General features: G+C 33.7%; 1 protein-coding gene across 4 annotated transcripts in view; it reads left to right on the forward strand.

The window, feature by feature from the left end:
* Positions 1–27,003, forward strand: part of LOC127868113 (BAI1-associated protein 3-like) — a 163,011-nt gene that overhangs the window by 1,383 nt on the left and 134,625 nt on the right. For 3 of the 4 annotated variants that reach the window (XM_052409723.1, XM_052409724.1, XM_052409726.1), the window contains exons 2-3: positions 1,966–3,653; positions 19,730–19,817. In XM_052409723.1, the coding sequence (XP_052265683.1) occupies positions 19,744–19,817 (74 nt within the window). In that variant the 5' untranslated portion in view covers positions 1,966–3,653; positions 19,730–19,743. Of the gene's footprint in view, positions 1–1,965; positions 3,654–16,701; positions 16,841–19,729; positions 19,818–27,003 lie in introns of those variants that run through there. The other variant, XM_052409725.1, reaches the window with a different exon arrangement.

Genomic DNA, 27,003 nt, shown 5'->3' on the forward strand with positions numbered 1-27,003 from the left:
AAATACATGTATAAAATGTTGTTCTTTTGCTAACCTAGCTGAAATATTGTTCGAAAATAGCTTATAAAATGGAAATATTTTAAATTTTGGTTCATTATGTGAACATTCATCTAAATATTTACTTAAAGGCATCTGTCTTGTTGAGGGGTCTCGCATTTGTTGTTCATGGACAGATCGCCTATTTCTAAGTTTATCGCCAGTTTGGCCTATATAATATTGTTTGCATCCATTGCATACTAATACATAAATCACATTTTGTATATCACATGACATATTAGTTTTTATTTTGAACATTTTGCCATTAAAATCAAAAGAATTCCCTTCAATAATATAACCACACAGGGCGCATCTAGGGTCATTACATTTGGATACTCTTGGTTCTTGAGATGAAAAGTAAGATTTGGTTAACAGACGTTTTAAATTCGGTGGCTGTCGCTTACATTTTATTATCTTCTGATTTGAAATTATTTTATTCATAACCGGGTCTGTTTGTAAAATGTCAATGTTGTTTTTTAATACGCCAAACAGTTCTTTATTTTTTGGATTTTGTGTTGAAATAAATGGAATTATATTACTCTTGTCTTTTTGTGTTGATTTTGAAAGTAATTCATGTTTAGTGATGGAAAGTGCTTTTTTAATACCTGTATTTATAATAGATTGTGGATATTTTCTTTGAATAAGGGAATGCTTAAGTTCATTTAAACGTTTTAGTTTAAGTTTATCATTCGAAACTATGGTGCAGATCCGTTTCGCTAAAGTGAAAGGAATATTTATCTTTGTGTGTTTATTATGACACGAGGTAAAATTAAGATATTGTTTAGAATCAGTTTCTTTGTAATATATATCAGAATTAATTTCAGTATTGTTTTTTATAATCAATATATATGGATGCAAACAATATTATATAGGCCAAACTGGCGATAAACTTAGAAATAGGCGATCTGTCCATGAACAACAAATGCGAGACCCCTCAACAAGACAGATGCCTTTAAGTAAACATTTAGATGAATGTTCACATAATGAACCAAAATTTAAAATATTTCCATTTTATAAGCTATTTTCGAACAATATTTAAGCTAGGTTAGCAAAAGAACAACATTTTATACATGTATTTAAACCCAAATTAAATTTCATTTAATATTTATTGACGTGATGACGTCATAATTGATATGACGTTATCTCCATGACATTTTGACGTTGTAATATATTGTATTATGCCCTGATGAGCTATGCGAAACGCGTTGGCTAATTCAATATATATTTAAAATCCCAGACACGTGTTTTTACTTTTATTATATAATATTCACAATCTGGATTATTACATTTTACTTATATAACTATATATATATATAGGTAATGACAAAATTGTAACGACTCTTAAAGCAATTGAACGAATTTTACAAATAATCACTGAAAAGCATTGCACACGCTTAAACAAATATTGATATTAAGGATGATTAACTTAACGAGCTGATATGTTGTATCATTTTTCTTAGTCATTTGTTTTGTTTCACGTGTTTGATTATAATGGATACACTATTGTTAGAATTAACGACGTTTTTATATCATTTTCTTAAACCAAAATCAAATCCTTTCCGAGTGTGAATCTTATTCCGAGATTAAGTGTCGATATGCTATTTAGACCATAAGATACTTATAAGATTGTCTAGAAGCAGTAAAGACGACAAAAGCCGACTTTCGCTTTACTAATCAACACATTAACGTTCCAAAATTATGTTTTTCTAGCGTAGACGCATTACGTTATCTTTGCCATTGTATATGGATTCAACAATGTACTACCCTGTCAGAAAAAGATGTATCTTATAAACAAGAGTTTCGAGTTTGAAAAGCTGGTTTTAACTCATTATATGGATGTAAACAACGTTTAAGTATGTGATTATTTGGCCAACTAATACAATTCCGTTCCAGCATTAACTGACTTACATGTATCCACTGTTTTTTCAGCTTGGCAAAGTGTGAGCCATCTCCCGTTGTCACAGTTCCGACACTCAGAGTACACGTACTGGGGATGCGATGGTCCTTTCCTTATCGACGATGACGTCACTTCCTTGGAAACGTCATCGTCACAACTTAATGCCTTCCAGCGACGCCCGACACTTGCTTCTTCGCCATATGTACATAAGAATAAGCCGGCGAGCGTTGACGGGGGCCATTTTAGTTTAACATTAGATGCATTATTGATGGAGTCGCTTGGAAGCCCATCGCCATCTCTTCTTCATACCGCGTCGCCTGCCCCTAGCAAAGGAAGCGATGTTTCCTTGGAAGGCCTGCTTTACTGCACTATACATGAGGGGAGGTTCGTCCAGCTGAACATTTCTAGCAGCTCCGATATGGATCGTCGTCTGTTTGTTGACACTTTCGGTAACGCAGTTACTGATGAAGGCATCTTTTGCCACGATTCATTTAAGAAACGGAAGGGCGGATTTGGATCCCGAATGCTTAGGCGACTTTTCGGATGCGCGGATAATCCCGCTACTGTGTGATAACTGTTATATATTGTTTTGATACACAGGTGGTTAGCGTGTGGCTATGATGTGTATTAGTGAAAACATCATTTTGATTGATAAATTATCAAATTATAACGATAAATCAACTTTTCTGGGGGAAAAATCACAATCAAATGTATATATAACAAGGTATCCAACTCAAGATCAGGATGCATCGCTTTTAACAGCCATATCTTCATCAATTGTGCAGCGATTTCCATTAACCCGGTCTTATTCATTGCAGAAATTTATTTCCTTTCTGGAAATGTACGTATCTTGTATATTTCTACAAATTCTAGGTCGAAACTTAAGAAATAGCACGATACACCATTCGCGTTACCTACTTAACAACGGTCAGACCCGATTTATGAATGAAATATTTGCAGGGAAAACACCATTTACTCCGTCAAGATTTCAGTCTTAGATCGGGTCTGATCGACAACGAGTAGGTCACACGAGTTGTGTATCATGTTATTTCTTAAAAATTGACCATCCATTTGTAGAAATCTTGCAAGATATGTACATTTCCAGAAACGAAATTCATTTCTGCGTTGAATAAGGCCGAGTTCGTGAAAATCGCCGCACAACTGATTATCTATAAGTCTTTGATAAAGGGATCAAGATTTATATCATAGTTATTTTAAGTTTGTGCGTTTATTTTGTCACGTTTTTTTATTCAATAAGAAAATAATCGATTCAGCAAAGAACGTTGATAGATATTTTGATAAAATAACATTCAGTAAAACTTTAAACGAAACATGGAATAAAAATTTAACCAATATATTATAAAAAGAGCATACAGTTATATACTTAATGCTTTCCATAGATGCATAGCCCTTATCTTAAGAGAACTTATACAAGCAACAACGCACTGGAAGATTAAATTCAGGAGTCTAAATGAAAACGACCGCAAATGATTGGTAGGACCTGCGATAGTCTTGAATTCACCAATCAGAAGGGGGAACAACGCCGGTTTGCTACTTTCTGCATTTGCTTACATTAGTCCCTCTTGCTATACGATTTTTTATGTTCGAAGAAGGGAAATCACTCTGAATCATTTGTTATCACATTTCAATGAGATTATCTCCCTGTTTAATAAATTTGCCACTTTTAGGCCGCCTCGCAAATTGCAGAATTTATTATTTGGTGTGTGCTATTTATTTGTCGATTTCGTTTTTCCTTTTTTGATTGTAGAACATTTATCACAAACAATGTGTGAATATTTGAGTAGACTCTAGTTCATCCAATTTTATTAAACAAGATCTCCATAGATACAGAGTTACCGTAAAACTTTGCCAGTCATATGGTAGCCAGTTTTTTCGGCATAGCTGTTTAACCAATCTCTTTCACGACGGTATGTGAGAGCAAGGAACGACAACTCTGCGTTAAGATTGCTGTTTAACGTCACTTTTGACCTAACCTGACCTTTGTATGTGTCTAAAAAAATTCAAATAAAATTTCCCGCGACTACCAGGGTTCTCAAAAACCGCCGGTCCTGACGGGCAAATTTTTCTGATGACCGACAAGTGATTTAAGATAATCAGTCCTACTCACTGACACTTTCGGATGAAAAATGGTTTCAAATGTGGCCGGTTGACTCATATGTTTTAATTTCACTTCCATTCTTCTTTTGGTTTTCTGTTTTGTATCTATAGGTTTATGACCAGCAATATGTAAAAATGTAAAATAAGCAGCGAAAACTCCGCGTAACATCCCATACTGCGTGTGATGCATCTAAGAACTGCACAGAAAAAGACATTCGCTATCTTTTATCTCATTCATTGAACTTTTTACCTTTCACCAAATCTTGTTGTTAGATTCTAATAAAGCAACAATGATAGAAATCTCAACCTTTAATAGCAATACAAAAGTTATGGGTTGGAACAAAACATACTGTAGGGTCGGTCGGGTTATAGAGTAAACAAGTAACTTTTTCATGTATGCCCAAATCATCCTGAAAAGACCATAAGTGCAATGGCTCATACGCGCCCATACAAGCAGACAGTCATGCTAAATTCAGAAGGACATTTTCTTGTTTTACAACTTTTATAAAACTAGATCTGATCATGCCTGCAGTTGCAATAATTCAACTTGTAGCTTTATAGCCCAATGGGCTGCTTAGAGTTGCAATGCGCTCTCTTTTGTTGATGGGTGCAAAATGTTATCAACAACGCAAGGGTTAAGGAACGCAGAAACTGCAAGAACTTATTAAAGTTTACCTATTTAAACCACAAACTCACCCAAATGGTACCATTAAAGCAAGAAATAATTGATTTTATTGACTTAGGTTTTGTTTTGTAAGCTGTGTCCGCCATTTTGGAAAATTGACCCAATATTGGTTAGGTCGCAATACACCAATATTTTGCACGACTGGTTATTTGTTCCAGCCTAAAAAGTCGATAACGATGTGGTATTCGATACAGAATACACTGTTTCCAATTTAAACATAAACATGTTAGCGAGAAAAGTGTGTTGAAACATTGTCATGTTTTTATACGGTGCATGCAAAGGATAACATCTGTAGGTTGCCATTCAGGTTAATTTAACATGTTTACAGCGATTTTCCTCCTTCTTTATATTGTACCGGTAAACGGTACTTTCCCAATCAAGCAAAAATTCCAAAATTCCCAAATCGGCATCTGAAAAAATCCCAATCGACGTCCGAATTTTTTCTCAAAACGACCGAAATTTTCGTAACAAAACCCAACTTTCAGCGAGCGAACAAAGAAAATCGTATAGTTGTGTGTAACCACGCGCTCGATTAATTTCGGGTTTTATTATTCAGCGCGTGCAATCAATAGTGTCGTTACTGTTTCCGGTTCTTTTGTCAGGCAGCCAGCGTACTGTTTTATGTCGGTTTGTAACCTTGCCTCTGTGGAAAGGGTGTTCAGTCTAATGAACAATCTTTGCACAAACAATCGGGACCGTCTATCACACGACACATTGACAGCACTTATGATGCTGTGCAGAGAGGGATGCCAGCAACTGATAGATGATCAAACATCAAAGAGTGTTGAAATTTTCAAAAAAATGAAAGACAGAGACATTGCTTAACAAGAGATTAAAACAACTTGTAATTGATTTTGTGTGTTCTTTATAATATTTTGTTATTTATTTCAACTTAATTACTTAATGGTCATTAAGGCATGCCTGCAAATGATTCTTTTAATGGGTATGTTCAATTAAGTATGAACTGTATGATGTATTCAATAAGACCTAAACTTCACGACGCGATTTTCCCAATTTAAGGATTTCACGACTCGATTTTTTCCCAATTTTGAGGTTTTCACGACTCAATTTTTCCCAATTGGACCGGTACGGGTACTTTTCCCAATTGGACAAGGAAAATCGCTGGTTTATGAAGTTTATTCGTTATATTCCTCAATTTGTCTCAAACAACGTCTGTTTAGTCAAGCGCACGGATTTGCTGCGCTGAACTGCAACCATGTTCATGAAGGGGTGCATATGGACTAGCTGCCAGAGCCGCCATAGCAAAAATTATCAAAGGCTCTGGGAGTCCGTTTATATGGACTAATCATGCCTGATGTAAGTTATTGCACCAATGAACTACAACAAATCAAAAATGTTTGACATTTACAATTTGTTGAATTGTTCACTTTCACAACATTATTCACATAATACTTATAGGTCTGCTTCATATCCAGTGATCATTTATATTAGGTAAATAAATTTAAAATGTCTACACTTAGGGACTTGTTTATTGATTTTCGTATTTTATTACTGAATGATATTTTTAAATCTACGTTTTTAAAGTACAGAATTGTATAATCTATAATTATTAAAAAATCAATTTTGAAAAAGGTTGACCATTAAACAAAAAAATTACTTACAATTTTAATAGATCTCTGTTTATGTGTAAGATTGGTTTTTTTAGTCTGCATTACTTTATTTTGCTCTTTTAATTCTATATCATACATGCCATACGTCCCGGATTGTCCGGGACAGTCCCGGAAATGAAGAACTTGTCCCGCTGTCCCGAAAATCTGTCAAATGTCCCGGAAATTACAAAATCCATTTATACATGTACCTTATCTTAGGCTTAACTGCACCTCGAATCTGTGTATATCTGCAGCGTCTCCATGACAATGCCTAACCGAATAGGCAGACTACGCTACGTGTCAAAATCGATCAATTAACAGGGGTCCTGTTATCATATCGATTGTCTCACGTTCGCGGTCAAACCGAAAAGGCGGCATTGTTAAATGTGGTTGTTAATTGACTTTAATCTACTACGTCATTATTTCCCGCTGCGTAAGGGCAAAGGATAGTTGTTCACACATCTGCATGAAGTCCAACATCGCCGAGTAAAAATTAAAAGCAGTTTATGTTCGCACGTTTAACCGACAAAGAAGTTGAGTAAAAAAGTAAGCATATAAAAACGTCATCCTCACTAGGTTTATTATCGTCTTGTTCTAAACCCCCAGCAAACATAACGTTAAAAATGATAAGTGAGTTTGAATTGCGTTCACAATATAAATGTTATACATGAATAAAGGCGTATCAACAACTACGCGTTACACACGGGTCTTAATAACAATAACGCAGTGACGTCACCATCTATGTTTAGAACGCTTACACTGAAAACACGTGGCTTGTATCTAGTAACGGAAGTAGTAATGTTTAATTTGACGTTATTAGATCAAGCGTATTTCGGATAGGCTTTCGAACTTTTGCAATTAACGATGCAAAACCAAAAAACCTACCAAAAATGCATATGTCTATAAATATCGCTACATTTTATACATGTCCCGGAAAATCGGCAAAAGTCCCGGACAATTTAACTCAATGTCCCGGAATTGGTCTGAAAAATTATGGCATGTATGTCTATATTAATGATACATGCATTTTCCAAATTACCTATGAATCACATAAAGCTTCAAAATTAAAATAAATTCCATTTATCAAATAAATAACTCCATTTTTTCATCATAATTCATTGATAATTGAAAAATAATGTACACCCTTTGTTTGGTAAACTAAATGTCATTTTTATGTCCCCCACTATATTATTTTTGCCCTGTCTGTTGGTTGGTTGGTCTGTTGGTTGGTTGGTTTGCGCCAACTTTAACATTTTGCAATAACTTTTGCTATATTGAATATAGCAACTTCATATTTGGCATGCATCTGTATCTCATGGAGCTGCACATTTTGAGTAGTGAAAGGTCAAGGTCATCCTTCAAGGTCAGAGGTCAAATATATGTGGCCAAAATCGCTCATTTTATGAATATTTTTGCAATATTGAAGATAGCAACTTGATATTTGGCATGCATGTGTATCTCATGGAGCTGCACCTTTTGAGTGGTAAAAGGTCAAGGTCAAGGTCATCCTTCAAAGTCAGAGGTCAAATATATGTGGCCCAAAATGCTTATTTTATGAATACTTTTGAAATATTGAAGATAGCAACTTGATATTTGGCATGCATGTGTATCTCATAGAGCTGCACAATTTGAGTGGTGAAAGGTCAAGGTTATCCTTCAAGGTCAGAGGTCAAATATATGTGGCCTGAATTGCTTATTTTATGAATACTTTTGCAATATTGAAGATAGCAACTTGATATTTGGCATGCATGTGTATCTCATGGAGCTGCACATTTTGAGTGGTGAAAGGTCAAGGTCATCCTTCAAGGTTAAATATATGGGTCAAAATTGCTCATGTAATGTCACTTCTGCAATATTGAAGCTAGCAATTTTATATTTGAAATGCATGTGTATCTCATGGAGCTGCACATTTTTAGTGGTGAAGGGACAAGGTCAAGGTCATCTTTCAAGGTCAAACGTCATATAGGGGGACATTTTGTTTCACAAACGCGTCTTGTTGCTAATATATTTATTGATATTGTATTTTTTATTCAATGGACATTACGCTGGAAGAGACTTCCTCAAGGCAATCACATGTTGTATAACTTACAAAGAATAATACTTAAAAGTAGTAATGTTTTCAAAATATTGACATTCCTTTTGGCAAATACCGGTAATTGTTAGTTTTTCATTGATCCTTTCTGCAGTTTTTTAAATCAACAATACTTGCTATACTTATAATGCATACTTCACATTTCTTTTATATTACCATTTATTACAGTTCACATGCCCGCATCAGTTGGTTACCGGTAATTGTTTATCTAAAGGCTAAATTAATACAACTTGAATTATGGAAATCCAGAGTGAACTGAATGTTTAGGGGTGTTTAGGTAAAATATCAAAGTGAATTATTTGTGGAGAAATGCTTGCACTAAAAAGGTTGGTTTAATCATAAATGTAAACAATGTCTAAAGGTGTATAACGTCAACAATGAGTTTGTGTACAATTTAGTGTTTGCATGAACTTGCCATGAAGAAAAGGGGAAAAAATGAAACATATAAATATTTTTTTAATTTTAAATTTTATTTGCTGATTTTGGTATATAAGTTTCTGAAAACAGCAAGATTTTGATTATTTCTTTGTTGATGTTTTTAACTGTTTCTTTACTGGCAGAAAAATGGAAACTCAGAACTTGCAGGCTAAGACAACTTGCTTTCTTATTAACCCATTAATGCCTAGTGGACTCTCCCACCCTTCTAAATTGGATCAATTTATTTCCAAAAGTAGGGGTGTCTGGTATATTTATTTCTATATTTAGAATATTTCTTACAGAAATTTCTTTAAGCAAACAGCGCAGACCCAGATGAGACGCCGCATTATGCAGCGTCTCATCTGGGTCTACGCTGTTTGCAATGTCCCTTTTTCAGGACGCTAGGCATGAATGGGTTAAAAATGTGTCAAAATGAATATAGTGGACTTAACATGATTATATTTATTTGTATTGGCTGTGTCAAAGATTATTGTGTTTTATGAATTGCAAACATGCATAATGTGCTTGTTTTGTTATCATAAAGTGAGCATCATCATGGCATGCACCATCATCAGCAGCAACAGAAACTATAACAGAAGCAGTAGCAAAAATGCATAATAATCATAATGTGATATTAACCCTTAGCATGCTGGGAAATTTGTCGTCTGCTAAAATGTCGTCTGCTGAATTTCTAAAATTGGCATTTTTTTCGATTTTTTTTCCAAGAATACTATTAGAATAGCAAACAGTTTGTGGCGTCTCATCAGGATCCAAACTGTTTGCAAAGGCCTTCAAAATCCGGTTCCCGCACTGAAAGGGTTAACATAATTAGCAACAGCAACTTTCATAGATTGCGTAAAGGAGATTGTTGTCCAAGGAATAACTCAGCAAGTTTAAATCATGATAATACGTTGTATCATGAAACTTTGTTAAAATGTTTTCAACAGTTTTGAAATAAAGCAAACATACTCAGTGTTGTCACGTTATTTATTTACGTGACATCATTCGATGTTTCATCTAATTGTCAGCCATTTCCTTATATTGACTTTCGACATTTAGGGAGATTAAAAAAATGCAAAAATGATGGGATAAATAATAAAGATTACCAGGTAAGTTTTTAGTGCAGATAAGTTTAGATAGAAAACCTAGACCACTTGCCAAGGCTTTGTGGTAGGTTTTTTATGCCTCGCTGAATAAACTTCTGTGTATTCAACACATCTATAAGTCTTCTCTGTAAGTTAATTTTCTTAGAGGGCCGAGTAGGCGTAACAATGTCATGTGTTCTACAGAAGTAATCAATGATTGCCAATCAGTGCTTATTGAATTTGGTAACCACCAATAATTAGCTGTTCATTTATAATGCATCAGTTGTTGGCAAATTGCATAAAGGATATTTGGGCAAGTGACAGAGTTAAATGACAGGCTTTCATTCTGATACAAGGGTTGTTCCAGATATAGTAGATATGTAATAACTATTTATATGAGGGTTGTTCCAGATTAAGTAGATAATAACTACATACGAAATCAGATAGAATATAATATGTGGCAAAATTAATCCTGATATCCTTATGGAATAGTATCCTCATTGAAATTTATTTGATTGTTTAATTTATAAGCACCTATATCCAATTGTCCAAGTTTGTAAATGCCTGAAAAAAAATCATTTATTGTCACAAAGCTTACTATCTTTTGCACCATCTATGCATCCTTGAAGCAGTCATTATTTCAATAACATTATTTTGATTTCATAAGGTTTTTAACATAAATGTTTTTCATTTCAAAATAGTACATACATGCGATATTTGACTCAAGCGAAAATGGGATGATGACATTTGCAATTTTAGCTGTACACTTTGAGAACCCAATTGGTGCAAAAAGGTACCATGTGCCTATGAATTGCAATGTCATATGGTACCTTTTTGCACCAAGATCATTCATATAAATGACTACACTGACCAATCATGGATTGCATGATTTCAAATTAAACTGCATGTTAACTCGTAAAAAATAATCTGTTCTGCAAAAAAGGCATGTAAACAATTAATCCTTTCCCACTCAGAAGCAAAGTGAAAATGACTATGTGCAAACAGCATAAAACCAGAACAGCCTTGGAGTAAATCGCAGTCTTTCAGGTTTTATGCTGTTTGCTGCTCATCAGTATCTAAGGTTTGGAGATGAAGCCATACCAACTTGAATCCAGTAAGAAAGGTCATAAATTAACTATAACTTTCTAAGGGACTGCAAATGCGTGAAAATAAGAATCTAAGTGGTAAAGGGATCAGGAAATTATGCATGTCATCCATGCAGAAAGCATGAAAAGTTTTGCTCATTTATTTCCAAATAACAATTTTGTAGTGCATAGGATAAAGACATCTTAACTTTTGTATAAAGTTTGATTGGGTGTCGTACACAATTATGTATCCTTAGCCCCAATGATTCAAATTCAATATTTCTGTTTAATCAAAGACACTCTGAAATTAAACTGATAACGTAAAAGTTCAGATTTGTCAGTATTTAACTCACAGTGGCATACTGTACACATCATCACATTCTTATGAAAAGTGGGATGTGCCTTTTAGTTTATGTAGAAATGAAATGAATAAGAGATGGCACAGACGTGGGATCAATAAACTATTCGCAGGTGTTTTCATAAGAATCCATTAAGGGATGGTCACTTTTAAGTTAATCATTGCCTTTGATTTTTGTGATTGACCTGATGGAAACAAACTGCATCTCAGCAGGGTGCAAACTGACCCTTTCCTTGCCAAAGACGCTGATACCATCATGTATGCTAATTATCATAAAAATGACAACAGCTTAACTATCACATTATTGACTAATACATGGCAGTTTTCTGCATAAAACTATAATGGGACTTTGAGGTTGTACCAATTTTTATTCTCATGCTGAATAAAATATTTTCTACTAAAATCCAATTTTTTAGCTCACGTGATTGCTCAGGTGAGGTTTTGTGACCGGTCTTTGTCCGTCGTCCGTCTGTCCACATTTGTTCGTAAACACTCATACAGCCATATTTATTGTCAGATCTTCATGAAACTTGCTCAGAAGATTTGTCCCAATGATATCTCAATCGAGTTCGAAACTGGGTCATGCTGGGTCCAAAACTAGGTAACTAGGTAAAAAAAAACAAAAAAAACCTTGTAAACACTGTAGAAGTCACATTTCATGCCCAAACTTCATGTAACTTTGTCAAAATATTTGCCCTTATGATATGTTGGTTGAGTTCAAAAGTGGTTCCGTTCCGTTGAAAAACATGGCCGCCAGTGAGCGGGGTAGTTTTCCTTATTTGGCTATAGAGAAACCTTGTTAACACTCTAGAAGTCACAATTTTTGCCCAATCATCATGAAAGTTGGTCAAAACATTGGTTTTATTGATATCTCGAAGGAGTTCCAAAATGGTCCAGATCGGTGAAAAAACATGGCCGCCAGTGGGCGGGGCATTTTTCTCTATATGTATAGAGTGAAAACATGTGAGCACTCTAGAAGTCACATTTTTGGCCCATTCTTCATGAAGTTTGGTCAAAATGTTTGCCTTAATGATATGTTGGTTGAGATCAAAAGTGGTTCTGGTCCGTTGAAAAACATGGCCGCCAGTGGGCGGGGCAGTTTTCCTTATTTTGCTTTAGAGAAACCTTGTAAACACTCTAGAAGTCACAAATTTTGCCCAATCATCATGAAAGTTGGTCAAAACATTGGTTTTATTGATATCTCAAACGTGATTGAAAATGGTCCAGATCGATGAAAAAACATGGACGCCAGTGGGCGGTGCATTTTTCTCTATATGTACCGGTATATAGTGAAAACATGTGAACACTCTAGAAGTCACATTTTTGGCCCAATTTTAATGAAATTTTGTCAGAACATTTGTTTCCTTGATACAAAAGCTGAGTTTGAAAATGGTTGTGGTCAGTTGAATAACATGGCTGCTGGGGGGGGGGGGGGACAGTGTTCTTATACCATTATAGTAAAAAAAGCTTGTGAACACTCTAGAAGTCACATTATTTGTCCAATCATCATAAAACTTGGAGAAAAGATTGTTTTATATTTATCTCAGATGAGTTCGCAAATGGTCCCGATCGGTCATGAAACATGGCTGCCAGGGGGGTGGGGCAGTTTTCCTTATGTGACTAGAGAGAAACCTTGTGATCGAACACTATAGAAGTCACATTTTTTGCCTAATCATTGTGATACTTAGTCAATACATTATACTATACAAAATCCATGTAAACACTCTAGAGGTCACAATTTTGTTTCAGAATTTATGAATCTTGGTCATATTTATTTTTGTAAGCAAAGTTTGATGTTTGGTTAGAGGGGTCAACTCAAAATATAGGAAACCAGGTCAAATCTTACAAAAATAAAAACACTCCATGCGCCAGAGTTTTGGTTCAATAATGATGAAACTTGACCAGGATGTTTGTATGGACAATATATAGGTAAAGTTTGACATTTGGTAAAGATTGAATGAACCAACTCCTCTCAGGTGAGCGAACTAGGGCCCGCTTGTTTATTGGCATATTGGACATGAAATTTGGCAAGTTTTTTTTTATATTCCAGTATTTTTTCTCATCCCTAATTATAATAAAATAATATTGTCCCATTTAGTGATTAGACAATGCAAAGATATGTATATTATTATTATTTTTGAGCATGTATTGAATTCTTGATTGGCCTAAACTCATTACAGAAGCCTATTATACAGAGAAACTAGTACATACCTCAAAATCTAAAAAACATAGTATGACTAAAATTGTCCTAAGAGATGGTTTTCTGTCATGACATGTCACTGTTTTTCTCACATTCATGAATAATTTAAACAAACAGCCATCTTGAGATTGCCCCACGACATTTTTGTCCTTGATCATTATTGTAATGTCCTACTGCTGATGGCAGCTGTATTTCTGTAATGACCACAAATACGGGAATGCTGGGAAATATGTAACAAACATGGGTGAAACATCAAAAAATATAGTACTGTTCTACTTTCACTTTTATTTCAAACTGGCTGTAACAAAATTTCATTTGCAAAATTTGCAATATCGTTTATCAATAAAACCTTTAAATGCATGAACCTATCATGTTCTATCATCAAACCATATTTGCATTCTTTACTGAAAAATAAATAATACAGTTGATATTACTGTTTGAATCTTAATTGTACATGACTGTACATCAAACTGTTTTTGAAGGTCCCAATAACTATGAACAAAAATATCTTTTAACCCTTTCCCACTCAGAAGCAAAGTAAAAATAGCTATGTGCCTTCAGCATAAAACCAGAACAGCCTGCAAGTAATTCGCGGTCTAGCTGTTCATGTTTATTGCTGTTTGCTGTTCATCAGTATCTAAAGGTTGGAAATGCAGCCTTACTAATAATATTGGTAATCATCACGCTGATGCTTAATAAATTGGTCAATATGATGGAATAATTCTTGTTAAATTAATCAAAAATAGTATTTATCATGGAGTTGTTGAAAATACATTAATGATTAAGAATCTATGATTGACATACCATAATTTTATATCACTGAATATCTTCATCTAATATATTTCTGTTCAAAATAAAATTACAGTTCATGTGTAAATGGGATAAGGTTTATATTATGTAAGGATCCTTTAAATTATTTTAGTACACAGAATGCAGTATGGTAATAATTACTAGATATGAGCACATAGCCTTTAAGTACAAAAGCTCTGGCGCTGTTAATATAAAGGGGCACACTCAAACTGTATTGATGGCAAGAGTTGGGTGTAAAACTGTTTTATGGGCCAAGACTTTTTAAACGAGATTAAACTGTTTTATGCTGAACACGTAACATCCTTGCAAAATGCTCTTTCGCATCCCTTTTCATCTCAGTGCGTGGAAGCATTTGTTCTGAAAGTATTTATGAACTGGGAAGCATAACTCGGCATAATGTTGTGATATTCACCAACTTTCAAGATTCTATTCGCCAGTAATTTGTGCCTTTATATTAATATTTATTTTGTATTGTCATCAAACGCTTCTAGTTTTTGTTTAATTTGTAGAATTAATGCTTAGCTCAGACAATTACATCAAGAAAAAGTTACAATTCACATATATTAACATGATTGTCATTTGATGACTATAGCCACCTGCAAAAAATAATAATTTTACAGATGGGGTAGAATTCTTCAAAGGGTTCCATTCTGGAGGCAACAAGATTTACCACATTGCTACAATCAATGGTGTTTATTTTCTGTTAAAAGTAGATAACAAAAAAAAAAATTGAATTGTCATTTCAGAATTGACGGCAATATATATTTTGAACAGTTCAATGTTTTATATTGCTCTGACTCTTCGATCGGGAAAGAAAAAACTGTTCCCAAAATGTCAATGAAATATAATTATATGATTGCCACATCTACTGATTTTCCAGATGCTTGATGTCACCATACATTTGCAGTTATAACATGAACTCAAACTATGTGTTCCTTAAGTTCATCATTGGTTCATGAACCACAACAAGTCTAATTCATGAACTTGTTCCTGAACAGTTCATGAGCAACAAATGTCCACTTTTGTTAAGAAGTTCTTGCACTGATCAATTTATGAACATGCATATGGACCGGTTCTTGAATAAGACCTGTCAAGGTTCCAGATCCAATAATGAATCTTAAGTTCATGAACTCATGCACTTAAAGGGACCTTTTCACAGATTTTTGCATGTATTGAAGTTTGTAATTTAATGTTTTTAATTGATATAATTAAACATTGGAACTAAATAGCTCCAGTAAAAAACAAGAATTACGTTTTAAAAATAATAAAAAAGTCATCCTCAACTAGGCCTGAACCACTGACCTTTGGAGTAAAGTCTAGCATCTAAACAACTTGGCCATCAGTGCTCATACAGTCTCAGAGCTGCGTCATTCCGTGTTTGTACTGCTTTATAATTTTCAGGTCTTTAAATTGTTTAAAGATGCATATAATGGATAGTTTAGACTGGCATGGAAAACATCCGTTATTACTGTTAATTAGCAAGTATCATAAGTACAAAAAAAAATGAAACTGAAACATTTTTTTTCAGTTTTGTCAGTTTACCAAAACGTGAAAAGTTCCCTTTAAGTTTATGAACAAAGCAACCATGTGTTGGTCATGAACATTTCACTAAAGTTTTGCAGTGGAGCTGCAAGTTATGAAAAATTCAATTTTGATACTAATATAATAGTCTTTTCTATCAAGAATTACGTGTGGGGATACTAAAGAGGGATATGCAGCGAGCATATGTGACTCTCATGGGCAACATTGGAAAACGAAACATTGACTCACTGCAGCTTACTATCTGGAGTCATTCTTGCCTTGTTGGTCAAAGTGTTATTGGTATCATAGTTGTTTGTACCAGTTGACTTGACATAATGTGATGGTAGAATGAACACATGTTGAACCAGGCAGGATCAATGAAACTCACATTGTGACAGGTTTATCATGTGGAAAATTGAGTTTTCCTAAGTTTGCTGGCAGAGAATTAATCTTGCTTGGAGTAAATGTGTTCTTAAATTTTATCAACGATTATGTCTTGATATAATAGTTATGATATAAATAAAATTATTTTTATTTATGTTAGTGTAAATATTTTTTTTTAAAGAAATTATTGTTTGATGAATTTGAAATCTCCAAAGGGAATAGAAAGATTTGAATGATGCATGGAGTTAATAATTCTTGTGGTTAAAGATCTGCTTCTGTGTCTCCAATAAAATGAAACGTTATATAGTGGAACTGTTGCACAAATAATTCAATTAAAAGTCTTGTTATTTGTGTGCTTTCAATTGTCTGAGGATCTTTTATGTAATCCTTGTAATACATACATTAACCTTTGCATCAAACTGGCATTTGCCTGGTATATACTGCCCAGGAATTGCATTGACAGTTGCATAACATAATGCAGATCTGACATACAAATTATTTCTGGATTACTTTCAATTGGATTGCAGCATGAACTTGAGAGGGTAAACTGATTCTTTTGTTCTTCAAATATAGAATTTAATTTTGTAAGACTTGAAGCCCCAATATACTTTTTTTAAACATGGCAGAGGTGCTTTAGTACACTATATAGCAGGGTATAATTACCCTTACATGGACAGTTTTATGCAATGTGTAATTGTAAGTAATACAAAATTATTTATCAATTACAAGAACAATGTAAACGGTGTTCGTAAACCTCAAACATTTTAAGGCTAAATTTTTCCTAATTAATAATAATGCAAATATCCTGAAATCAAAATGATTTAGTTTGGAAAATTATCAGCTTTGCCCAAAATTGATAATTCCCTCAATTTTGATTGGCTTAAATACACAAAACTCTTTAAATAAATCATTCCAATTATGAGTTTGGTTTAAATAAAAAGAAATGTGCAATTGAATCTACATAATTATGTTTCTACAAATATCATTTTATTGTGTCTTGGAATTCAGTAACCTTTTGTGTATGCCAACTGAATGCAAATGTCCAATACAAATGTAACAAAATGCAAACAGTAGTTCTGTTAATGTATAGTCTCTCAATTTAAAAGATGGTTGGAATCACTTGGATGGTTTCAGTTGGTTTGTTCCTCTGCATAAAATGCTTTAAATTTGTGTAGTAAAGTACTTTTTAAGTTCTCATGCAATTTAATTGAAACTTGAAAAATGCCATTACCCTTAAGTGCGGATGTTCAAGACACTTCATCAGTCCATTGATGCACATTTTCTGCGTTATTTTCCCTTGTTTCATGACTGACAAAGTTGTGCAGGGGTACTAGTAAAGCTTGTGCCAAAGATCTAATTTTGGTGTATTGTATGAATGAACCCTTTGCCACTTAGATTCGTTTTTTGACACATTTGTAGTACTTCAGAGAGTTGCATTTAATGAAAGACCTTTCTTACTAGATTCAAGTTTTAAAGGCTCAATTTCAAACCCTTAGATACTGATGAGCAGCAAACTGCATAAAACCTGAACAGACTGCGAATCTTGCAGGTAAATTGTTCTGGTTGTATGCTGGTTGCAAAAGCGATTTTCACTATGCTTCTTATTGGGGAAAAGGGTTAACCCTTACAGTGCTGGAACCGAATTTTGAAGGCCTTTGCAAACAGTTTGGATCCAGATGAGACGCCACAAAACGTGGCGTCTCATCTGGATCCAAACTGTTTGCTATTCTGATAGTATTCTTTGAAAAAAATCGAAGAAAATGTTAATTTTAGAAATTCAGCAGACAACATTTTAGCAGATGACAAATTACCCAGCATGCAAAGGGTTAAATAATGTTTAAATATTACATCAATGGGAATAATAATAGCCAATAAAGAACTGATTTGTACTACAGTATTCATCAGGTTTACTGCTTGGGTTAAATTGTCACAGTAAGTACATAATTTAGTGTTTCCTTATGGACTTGTCTCAGAAATTCTATAAAATATTCAAAGGTTCTACACAATGATTGCCTTCTATGTAAGTCAGGTCCTGCGCATCAATTCTCTTCACATTGAATTTTTCATGCATAATTTACTCTATATTGATCAAAATTTTTCAGAATCAATAATGAAGTGTGTCACATTATTAGAATAGCCATCATAAACCTATGATATTGTCCTATTTGTGTCTTTATATAACAATGTAACATTTGAATTAAATGTTCATGTCAATAAACAAGTTGTCAAGAGACCTAACAAACAATACATGTACACCCCCCCCCCTTCCCCCTAAAACAAATTTCTATTATTTATTAAAAATAAATTGACAAAACAATGAATCTGTAAGTCCAAAGAAAAGAACATTATTAAAAGTAGGCCATAGTTATTTGTTAACTTAGCTGAAAAAAATGGGTAAAAAATTTAGCAAAAGCCAAAGAGTATATATACTTTCATTAAAAATTTTAGACCTTTTTATTTAGGTGAACATAACTAAAAATGCTATTGGCTTGCCTGGTAGCTTATTGAAAGCTTTATGTGTGGTGGAAGATGAAGAAATAAGGTTGTAATATTCCTTAAAAGGGGCTTTTTCACGTTTTGGTAAATTGACAAAATAAAAAAAAATTGTTTCAGATTCGCATATTTTTTTTGAAGTTATGATATTTGTAAGGAAACAGTAATACTGAACATTTAACATGCTCTTAAATATCCATCATATGCATCTTTTGACGATTTAAAAATCTGAAAATTATAAAGCGTTGCAACGTGAAACGATTGAATAATTTGGAGAATTCTGTTGTTGGCGTTATATTTTGTAACACTACGAAGATTGCCTATATAAAGTATAAAATACATCACTCAAACTATGAGCACGGACGGCCAAGTGGTCTAAGCGTTTTACTCCAGGGGTCAGAGGTTCGAGCCAAGTTGAGGGTTACTTGTTTTTATTTCTTCAATTACATTCTTGTTTTTTACTGGAGCTTTTTAGATAAATTGTTTACATTTATCAATATAAAGCATTTACTGTAATGTAAAACTTCAATACATGGCAAAATCTGTAAAAAGGTCCGTTTAAAGCTTAACAGCAATTACAAGAATACTCGGCAAGGGCAAAAGGCATAAAACATACAAAACAGAAATATTGGTGCAGAGAGCAATAATAAAATTGTGATTTGTGAATGGCTTTAAACCTATTTATTGCAGCTTGATTGTATCAAATGTCTAAGGCTTATTGAAATAATATTGAGTCCCTCTCCTGGGTAGAACCAGTACTGAGTCTATTTTTGGGGAGATCATAAAGAAAGCTGCAACAGTTAGCATTGAATTGTAACCTCCCAGTTGTTAGGCAAACACTATATCAACTACACTACAGCCCCCTTAATAATGTTAATTGTTATAAAAAAAAGAAAAGTTTATGTTGATTTTAATTTTTTAAATGTTTATATTTTCAGAGTGCAAGAATCTGATGGAAACTTCTTTGAGAACTTCACAGCGTTGTCATGGAGGCAGGAAAATAAGCGATTGCGAGCAACAAACGAGGTAATCTTGACAAACATTTGAAAGATCCGCTTTTTAGTATGGTGTGGGTGATTGGCATTTAGAGTTGTTGACATTGTTAGGCATGGATGATATTTGGCTGAAATTTGCTGATCATGTTTTTTACAGCGCAAAAGGTGTTACTTTATAAGTTTAACGCCAATCATTATGCAAATTGATGACATAAATGTTTCATCCAGATCATTTCATTAAGAAATCATATTTTTATGCATACTACACAGTCATGAATGTCATTGTTATTGCATCACTATTTTCTAGGGATGGGAACGAATACTGAAAATAAAATTTGAATATTTGTTTGTCATTATTGGAATATATTTGAATATTCGATTTTTAAACCTTATTTTAAAATGTCCGAACTTATTGCTGTCCGGAGCAACGTACTATTTTATATTGCCACTAATACCAATATAAATCGTATCATATGTGCAGCTTTGAAAAACTTGATAAGAGTTATAACATTTTATAAAAAAAAAATATTGAATATTATGTTCTTTGTAAATAAATGCTGTTTATTTTCATTTCAGGAAAACACATTACCGTTATTCTAATTTATTTTTATACTTCTAATTGATTTGGATTACTTCCCATCGATAATATTTATGCTTTTCTTTCGCAATTCCGGAATTAAGAACAATGACGATTTAATTGGTTAATATTTGACTGAGTAAATTCTGATTAAATAAACATTGATCTAATATTATGAATAAATCATTCAAAACAAACAAATTGCCATACGCCCTGATCTTGGTGGGACGGTCCCGCTTCTGGGATATTTGGCCCAGCGTCCTGATATGAGACAATTATGTCCCGACATAAGTAAAACACGACGTACATTCTATAAATTTACAATAAATTTCAGTAGTCAAGGTCTGTCTTGCCAAAACTAACTATCACTAATCCCTTTATTGCCCCTTATTACCATTTATGTCTAGTAGACGAGTGCACCAGTGTAGTGTTTGATACCTTATCAGCGATTTATCGGCAAATTATTGGCTATCAGGCATTCACACAATGGTCAGTTTTATGATATGGGTCGCTTATTGCTATTGAAAAATGTGTCGCACTGCAATAAAAGCCAACTGCGGCCCAATCAAGTCAAAAGATTCTGTGTACCACCTGAGGATAAAAGACCTGTCAAAACACAGATATTGTGTAACAAACAAATTGAATGTTTATCGATACACAATGCTGTTTCACATAAATAAATTAAATTTCAGTAAATTCGTGATTGGTCCTTATACCCTACTGTTTGCCAATTATCATCTCGTTCATTGATTGCAGCTGATATCAAAACAATGACTTATATTGGAAAGTCGTCTGCACTAAACCCTAATTGTGACTTTGTACATGTACTTATAACTTTTGTAGAAGTATCTTTGCATACAAATAGAATATTCAAATATGAATTTTGGATTCGAATATTCGATCGGTCGATTTTCTAATATTCTGATATTCAGTCCCATTACTATTTTCTATCCTGATAACTGTAGTGACTACTAAAATGGCTGGATAAAAGTCTTTATTCAGATAGGTCTAAATAAATCTTAAAGTCATAAATCACTCAACAAATGTTTAGATTATTGAAATAGTGACAGGTCATATAAAATGAAATGTCTTTATTTGAAAATCTAGCCTGCCATAAACAATGTAGATCCAATCTTACAAAACATTGCTTTTGAAAAATTAAAGCTTCCTAAAAATCCTTGATATTGGCACAAATGTTGTCTACTGACAAGGCATCAACTGGGGCAAACGTTTTATTGGAGCAGCATCTTGTTTGACATATTATTAACCCTTTGCATGCTGGGAAATTTGTCATCTGCTAAAATGTTGTCTGATGAATTTCTAAAATTAGCATTTTCTTCGATTTTTTTCAAAGAATATTATCAGAATAGCAAACAGTTTGGATCCTGATGAGACGCCACATTCTGTGGCGTCTCATCAGGATCCAAACTGTTTGCAAAGACCTTCAAAATTCGGTTCCCGCACTGAAAGGGTTAACATTAATTGATTCCTCAGTAAAAAAAACATTAATATACATTCATTCATTCATTTATTGTCCACAGTTAGTTATTCAGTCAGGCTGTTCCACTTGCTTAGATTTGTATTATGTTACACGGAATTGAAAATAAAAAGAATGTTCAGCTCATTTACTTCAAGCATTATTATATAACATAAGGATCACATAATATCATAAATAAATCATGATCAAGCATAACAAGTCTTTATTTCACGAGTTTTGCCAGTCTTGCTCTCCCAATTAAAAAAAAAATTCCCCTGCATGTTGGTCCAGATTTGTTTTTTGTTTTCCAGATTTAGGCAGATATTAAAATATTTTTTATTTCTCTAAAATATGCATTCCTTATTTACAGCATTATAGACTTATTAAGTTAATGCTTTCCTAACCCAATTATCCATGAAAATATTATATTCATTTCACAGCAGGTCGACTTAAAATTTGCTTGGGAAATGACCATTTCATCCGTTAGTAGTTGCAGAACACTGTTTTGGTTGTGTTCTGAGAAAACTGGGCATAATGCATGTGCCTAAAGTGTCGTCCCAGATTAGCCAGTGCAGTCTGCACAGGCTTATCAAGGACAACACTTTCCACTTTTAAAACATTTTTCGTTTTAATGAAGTCTCTTCTTAGCAAAAATCCAATTAAGGTGGAAAGTTTTGTCCCTGATTAGCCTGTGCAGGGACAACACTTTATGCACATGCATTATGCCCAGTTTTCTCAGAATGTGCCTCATTTTGTTATAGGACTGAAGAAAATCTTGTTATGAGATGCTTATGCTCTACAAATTACAAAGATGATTGAGTGTTACATAAACAAATCAATGCCAATAATGAATATCATTGATGTCAAAGGGTTAGTTTACATCCAATCTCCTGAAAGAGTGTTTACTTTGCAGAATCATCCCACAGCACTATCTATTGTCCTGTGGGAATTTCGCAGTAATGGAGTATTAATTGAAAATCGAATATTGAGTTCATAAACAGTTGATGAAGAGGAATTCTTTTTCACCTTACACTGATTTGGAATTTTTTAACCCAGCAAACAATTTATATTGGAGTCTTTTTGTTTGCTGGTCAGGCCACATAAAACATGATACATTTTTATTTAGCAAACTTTTTCAAAATTTATTCAAGAAATTAAATTGAAACTAAACAAAATTCATCACCATGCTAAAACCTTTCATGCTCAGATGTGCATTTTGACACTCTTGTAGCCCCATAGAAATTCATACTAAAATAAAGACCCTTCTTACTAGATTTAAATTATAAAGATTTCAATTTTAAACTTAATGACAATTTACGTTCACCTTTATGTATTATAAAAATATATTTTTTTGATTTAAATATTAATATTTTATAGATTGCATTGACAATCTTGGGCTTACATAGACAAAATAAAGTCCTTTTTCTGAATTCTCTTAAACTTCAGAACAACATCAAATACAGAATTTCCAAAGAACTTAGCTCTCCTCTCTTTTAAGTGCAGATTGACCCATGGTCAACTGTGTCGTAAGGTGGACAACATATCCATTACTCTAGCGTCACTGTTATTTAATTGGGCAATACAAACTTTGGCCCCCTGAGTTTTTGTTTTACTTTAAAATCCTTCTTCTCCTATTCATACTGTTATAAAATAAGCTGAATTTTATAGAGGATATTTGTTGGTTTCGGTGGATTATCGATTTTAATTCACGAGTGATCATAGAAAATAGCCACTAGTGAAAATATTTATTTTCTTTGATGACGAGTGAATTAAAATCGAAATTCCATCAAATCCAAATTTTATTAATTTTTTTATGCTTTTGTTCACAGTTTATATACATTGATAAAGTGTTTACTTAAGGATTTCGCTGGGATAATGACGTCATTTCGTCAAAAAAATGACGTCATTTCACAGTAAACAATGAAAATTATCGATAATTTTCACTGATAGTTTTCATTGTTTGAAACAGTGAAATTATCAGTTTTAATTCAATGATATTTAAGAAATAATCAACGGGTTACCGTTGGTTATTGCGGTAATAACCAACCATATGGAGTTCCTATGCGTAGGAATTAAACCTCGAGGGTGTAGCCCGAGTGGTTTGATAACAAGCATTGGAACGACATACCGTTGGTTATTCCGGCAATAACCAACGGTTACCCGTCAATTATTTCAATTCTAACACGATTTCATTTATAAGTTATCCGCAATTTAAAGTTTATAAATAAGAATTATATTAACCGAATGTCCTCCACTTTTCCGCGAAAACGTGACGTCACCACAACAAATAAAATCAAATGATGTCATCTTCATTTATAAATAGTGCGCGGACAATCAAAGTGATGTCACTTTAAACAACTGTTGGTATATCGGGGTAATAACCAACAGTAGTTTTCCTTCTTTGTATATAGGAAACAAGTCACGTGCCATGGTAGATTCTCTATAAACCACCGGAAAGCATAAAATAAAAGTAAATAAATCTCACGATATGTGCAATACAGCTAAACAAGAAAGCTACAGGAAAATCTTCCATTCCTTAGAAACATCTGGTTATTGTTTTTCTTATATTTCTTGGTAAACTACATGTATGTATGTTCCATTATCCAAATTGATTGTTTTTAAAGCCAAAATCATTTGACAATATCTCGGCAATACAGAAAATCGATAACTTCATGTTATATTGACGTTATATTACATGTATATATCAGAGTTCTCTAAGCATTTAACCCTTTCAGTGGGGGAACCGAATTTTGAAGGCCTTTGCAAACAGTTAGGATCCAGATGAGACGCCACAGAACGTGGTGCTCATCAGGATCCAAACTGTTTGCTATTCTGATAGTATTCTTTGAAAAAAAGCGAAGAAAATGCTTATTTTATAAATTCAGCAGACGACATTTTAGCAGAAGACAAATTTCCCAGTATGCAAAGGGTTAATGTTCAGCAATTCTAGAAGATGTAATGTGATAGTATTAAGTGAGTTAAGTGAGGTTCCTTTTAGATGGCAATAGATATTGATAAAGTTGCTTTTGCTTATCAGTTTTTTGTTTTCTTTTATTTTCATATTTTTGTGTACTATTTAAATACTTTTACCATTTATTCCATCAATTTTTTATGTAATAGATAAACAATTTACATAAATTGCCCATGGTAAAAAGTTAAAATCTTCTGTGAAATCAATGCAATAATTAATCATAAATCACAAGACAATTTTTTTAGCATTATGCAGCGATTGTCTAAGCAAAGAATGAAGTTTATTTACAAATGAACAAATAATGGACATAAAGATGAAAAATATACTAAATGTTGCTGTAAACCATCAGAAATTATCATTTCTCATTTCTGGCACTTCCTTATTTGACCTGTTAGTTTTCCCAGTGCAGTAGTGAGGGGTGGGGGCTCAAGGTAAACAAAGTCCATAAATGTATTATCCATTTATTTGTAGATGTGGACTTATATTGTCAATTGACTGGAAGACCTATACAATGACAATACTAATGATTTTACAAAAAGAACCAAATATGTAATTCTATGAAATGTGAATGAAACGAATATCAATTAATTTCAAAATACAATACAATAACAAGTTCAAATAATATAAACAATATTTTAACCCTTTCCCACTCAGAAGCCAGGTGTAACTCGCAGTCTGTTTAGGTTTTATGCTGTTTGCTGCTTATCAGTATCTAAAGGTTGGAAGTGAAACCTTGAAAATGTGAATCTAGTAAGAAAGTTCTTTAACTAAATTTAACTTTCTGACGGACTACAAATGCGTCAAAATACGTATCTAAGTTGTAAAGTGATAAATCACCAGATTGACCTTGAGAGTGAATTTGCATTCATCAAACAATCTTGGCAAATGCTAGTTTAGTCAGTAAATTTCTTTCAAGTTTGTAAACACAGGTTTTCAATTGCTGACCAAGGAGAATGTTGCATCGGGGGAAGCCTCGATGGGTAAAATAATAAATGAACATTAGACAGAATGCCCACAAACATTAAATTGATATTGTATTAAAAGGAAAAAAATTGATTGAACTGAACTACACGCACTAAAAAGATGAAAATAATACGGAGATTGTAAAAGTTACGATTATTTATCACGCAAAGCTTTACTTCCTCTCATGATAGTGTAATTGAAGTCACAATCTCAGAAATGCACATGTGGTTGTGAGATGTGGGGACTGATCAGATTTTATAATGATTAAAAATCCTTGGCGGTTATGTCTGCCATAATTGGATCATAACATCAATAGGAAATGAAATTATACCAGTAATATGAGACAAAGAATGAAACATGGTACAAATTAATGCACGGCTATATTAGTAAAAAGATTATGCCTATAAGCGATTTTGCCTGTAAGACCTCGAGTTGTCTATAACGGTTTGAATTAAACCTTTCCAAATGTCATATAATGATGATTAATATTTTTTGGTGCATTTGATCATATTCTCAATTTTTATGCCCCCCTTCGAAGAAGAGGGGGTATATTGTTTTACACATGTTGGTCCGTCCACGGAGTGGTTTCCAGACGATAACTCAAGAACACAAGCACGCTAAGGATTATGACACTTCATAGGTACATTGATCATGACTCACAGATGACCCCTATTGATTTTCAGGTCACTAGCTCAAAGGTCTAGGTCACTTTGACTAGAACCAGTAAAATGGTTTCCGGATGATAACTCAAGAACGCTTACGCCTAGGATCATGAAACTTCCTAGGTACATTGATCATGACTTGCAGATGACCCCTATTGATTTTCAGGTCACTAGGTCAAAGGTCAAGGTCACGGTGACTCTACACAGAAAAAAGGTTACCGGATGATAACTCAAGAACGCTTAAGCCTAGGATCATGAAACTTCCTAGGTACATTGATCATGACTCGCAGATGACCCCTATAGATTTTTAGGTCACTAGGTCAAAGGTCAAGGTCACGGTGACTCGAACCAGTAAAAAGGTTTCCAGATGATAACTCAAGAACGCTTACTCCGAGGATCATGAAACTTCAAAGGTACATTGATCATGACCCGCAGATGACACCTTTTGATTTTCAGGTCACTAGCTGAAAGGTCTAGGTCACTTTGACTAGAACCAGTAAAACACATGATAACTCAAGAACGCTTACGCCTAGGATCATGAAACTTCATAGGTACATTGATCATGGC

The sequence above is a fragment of the Dreissena polymorpha genome, chromosome 2, assembly GCF_020536995.1.
Source record: "Dreissena polymorpha isolate Duluth1 chromosome 2, UMN_Dpol_1.0, whole genome shotgun sequence".
In the NCBI taxonomy this organism is placed as follows: domain Eukaryota; kingdom Metazoa; phylum Mollusca; class Bivalvia; order Myida; family Dreissenidae; genus Dreissena; species Dreissena polymorpha.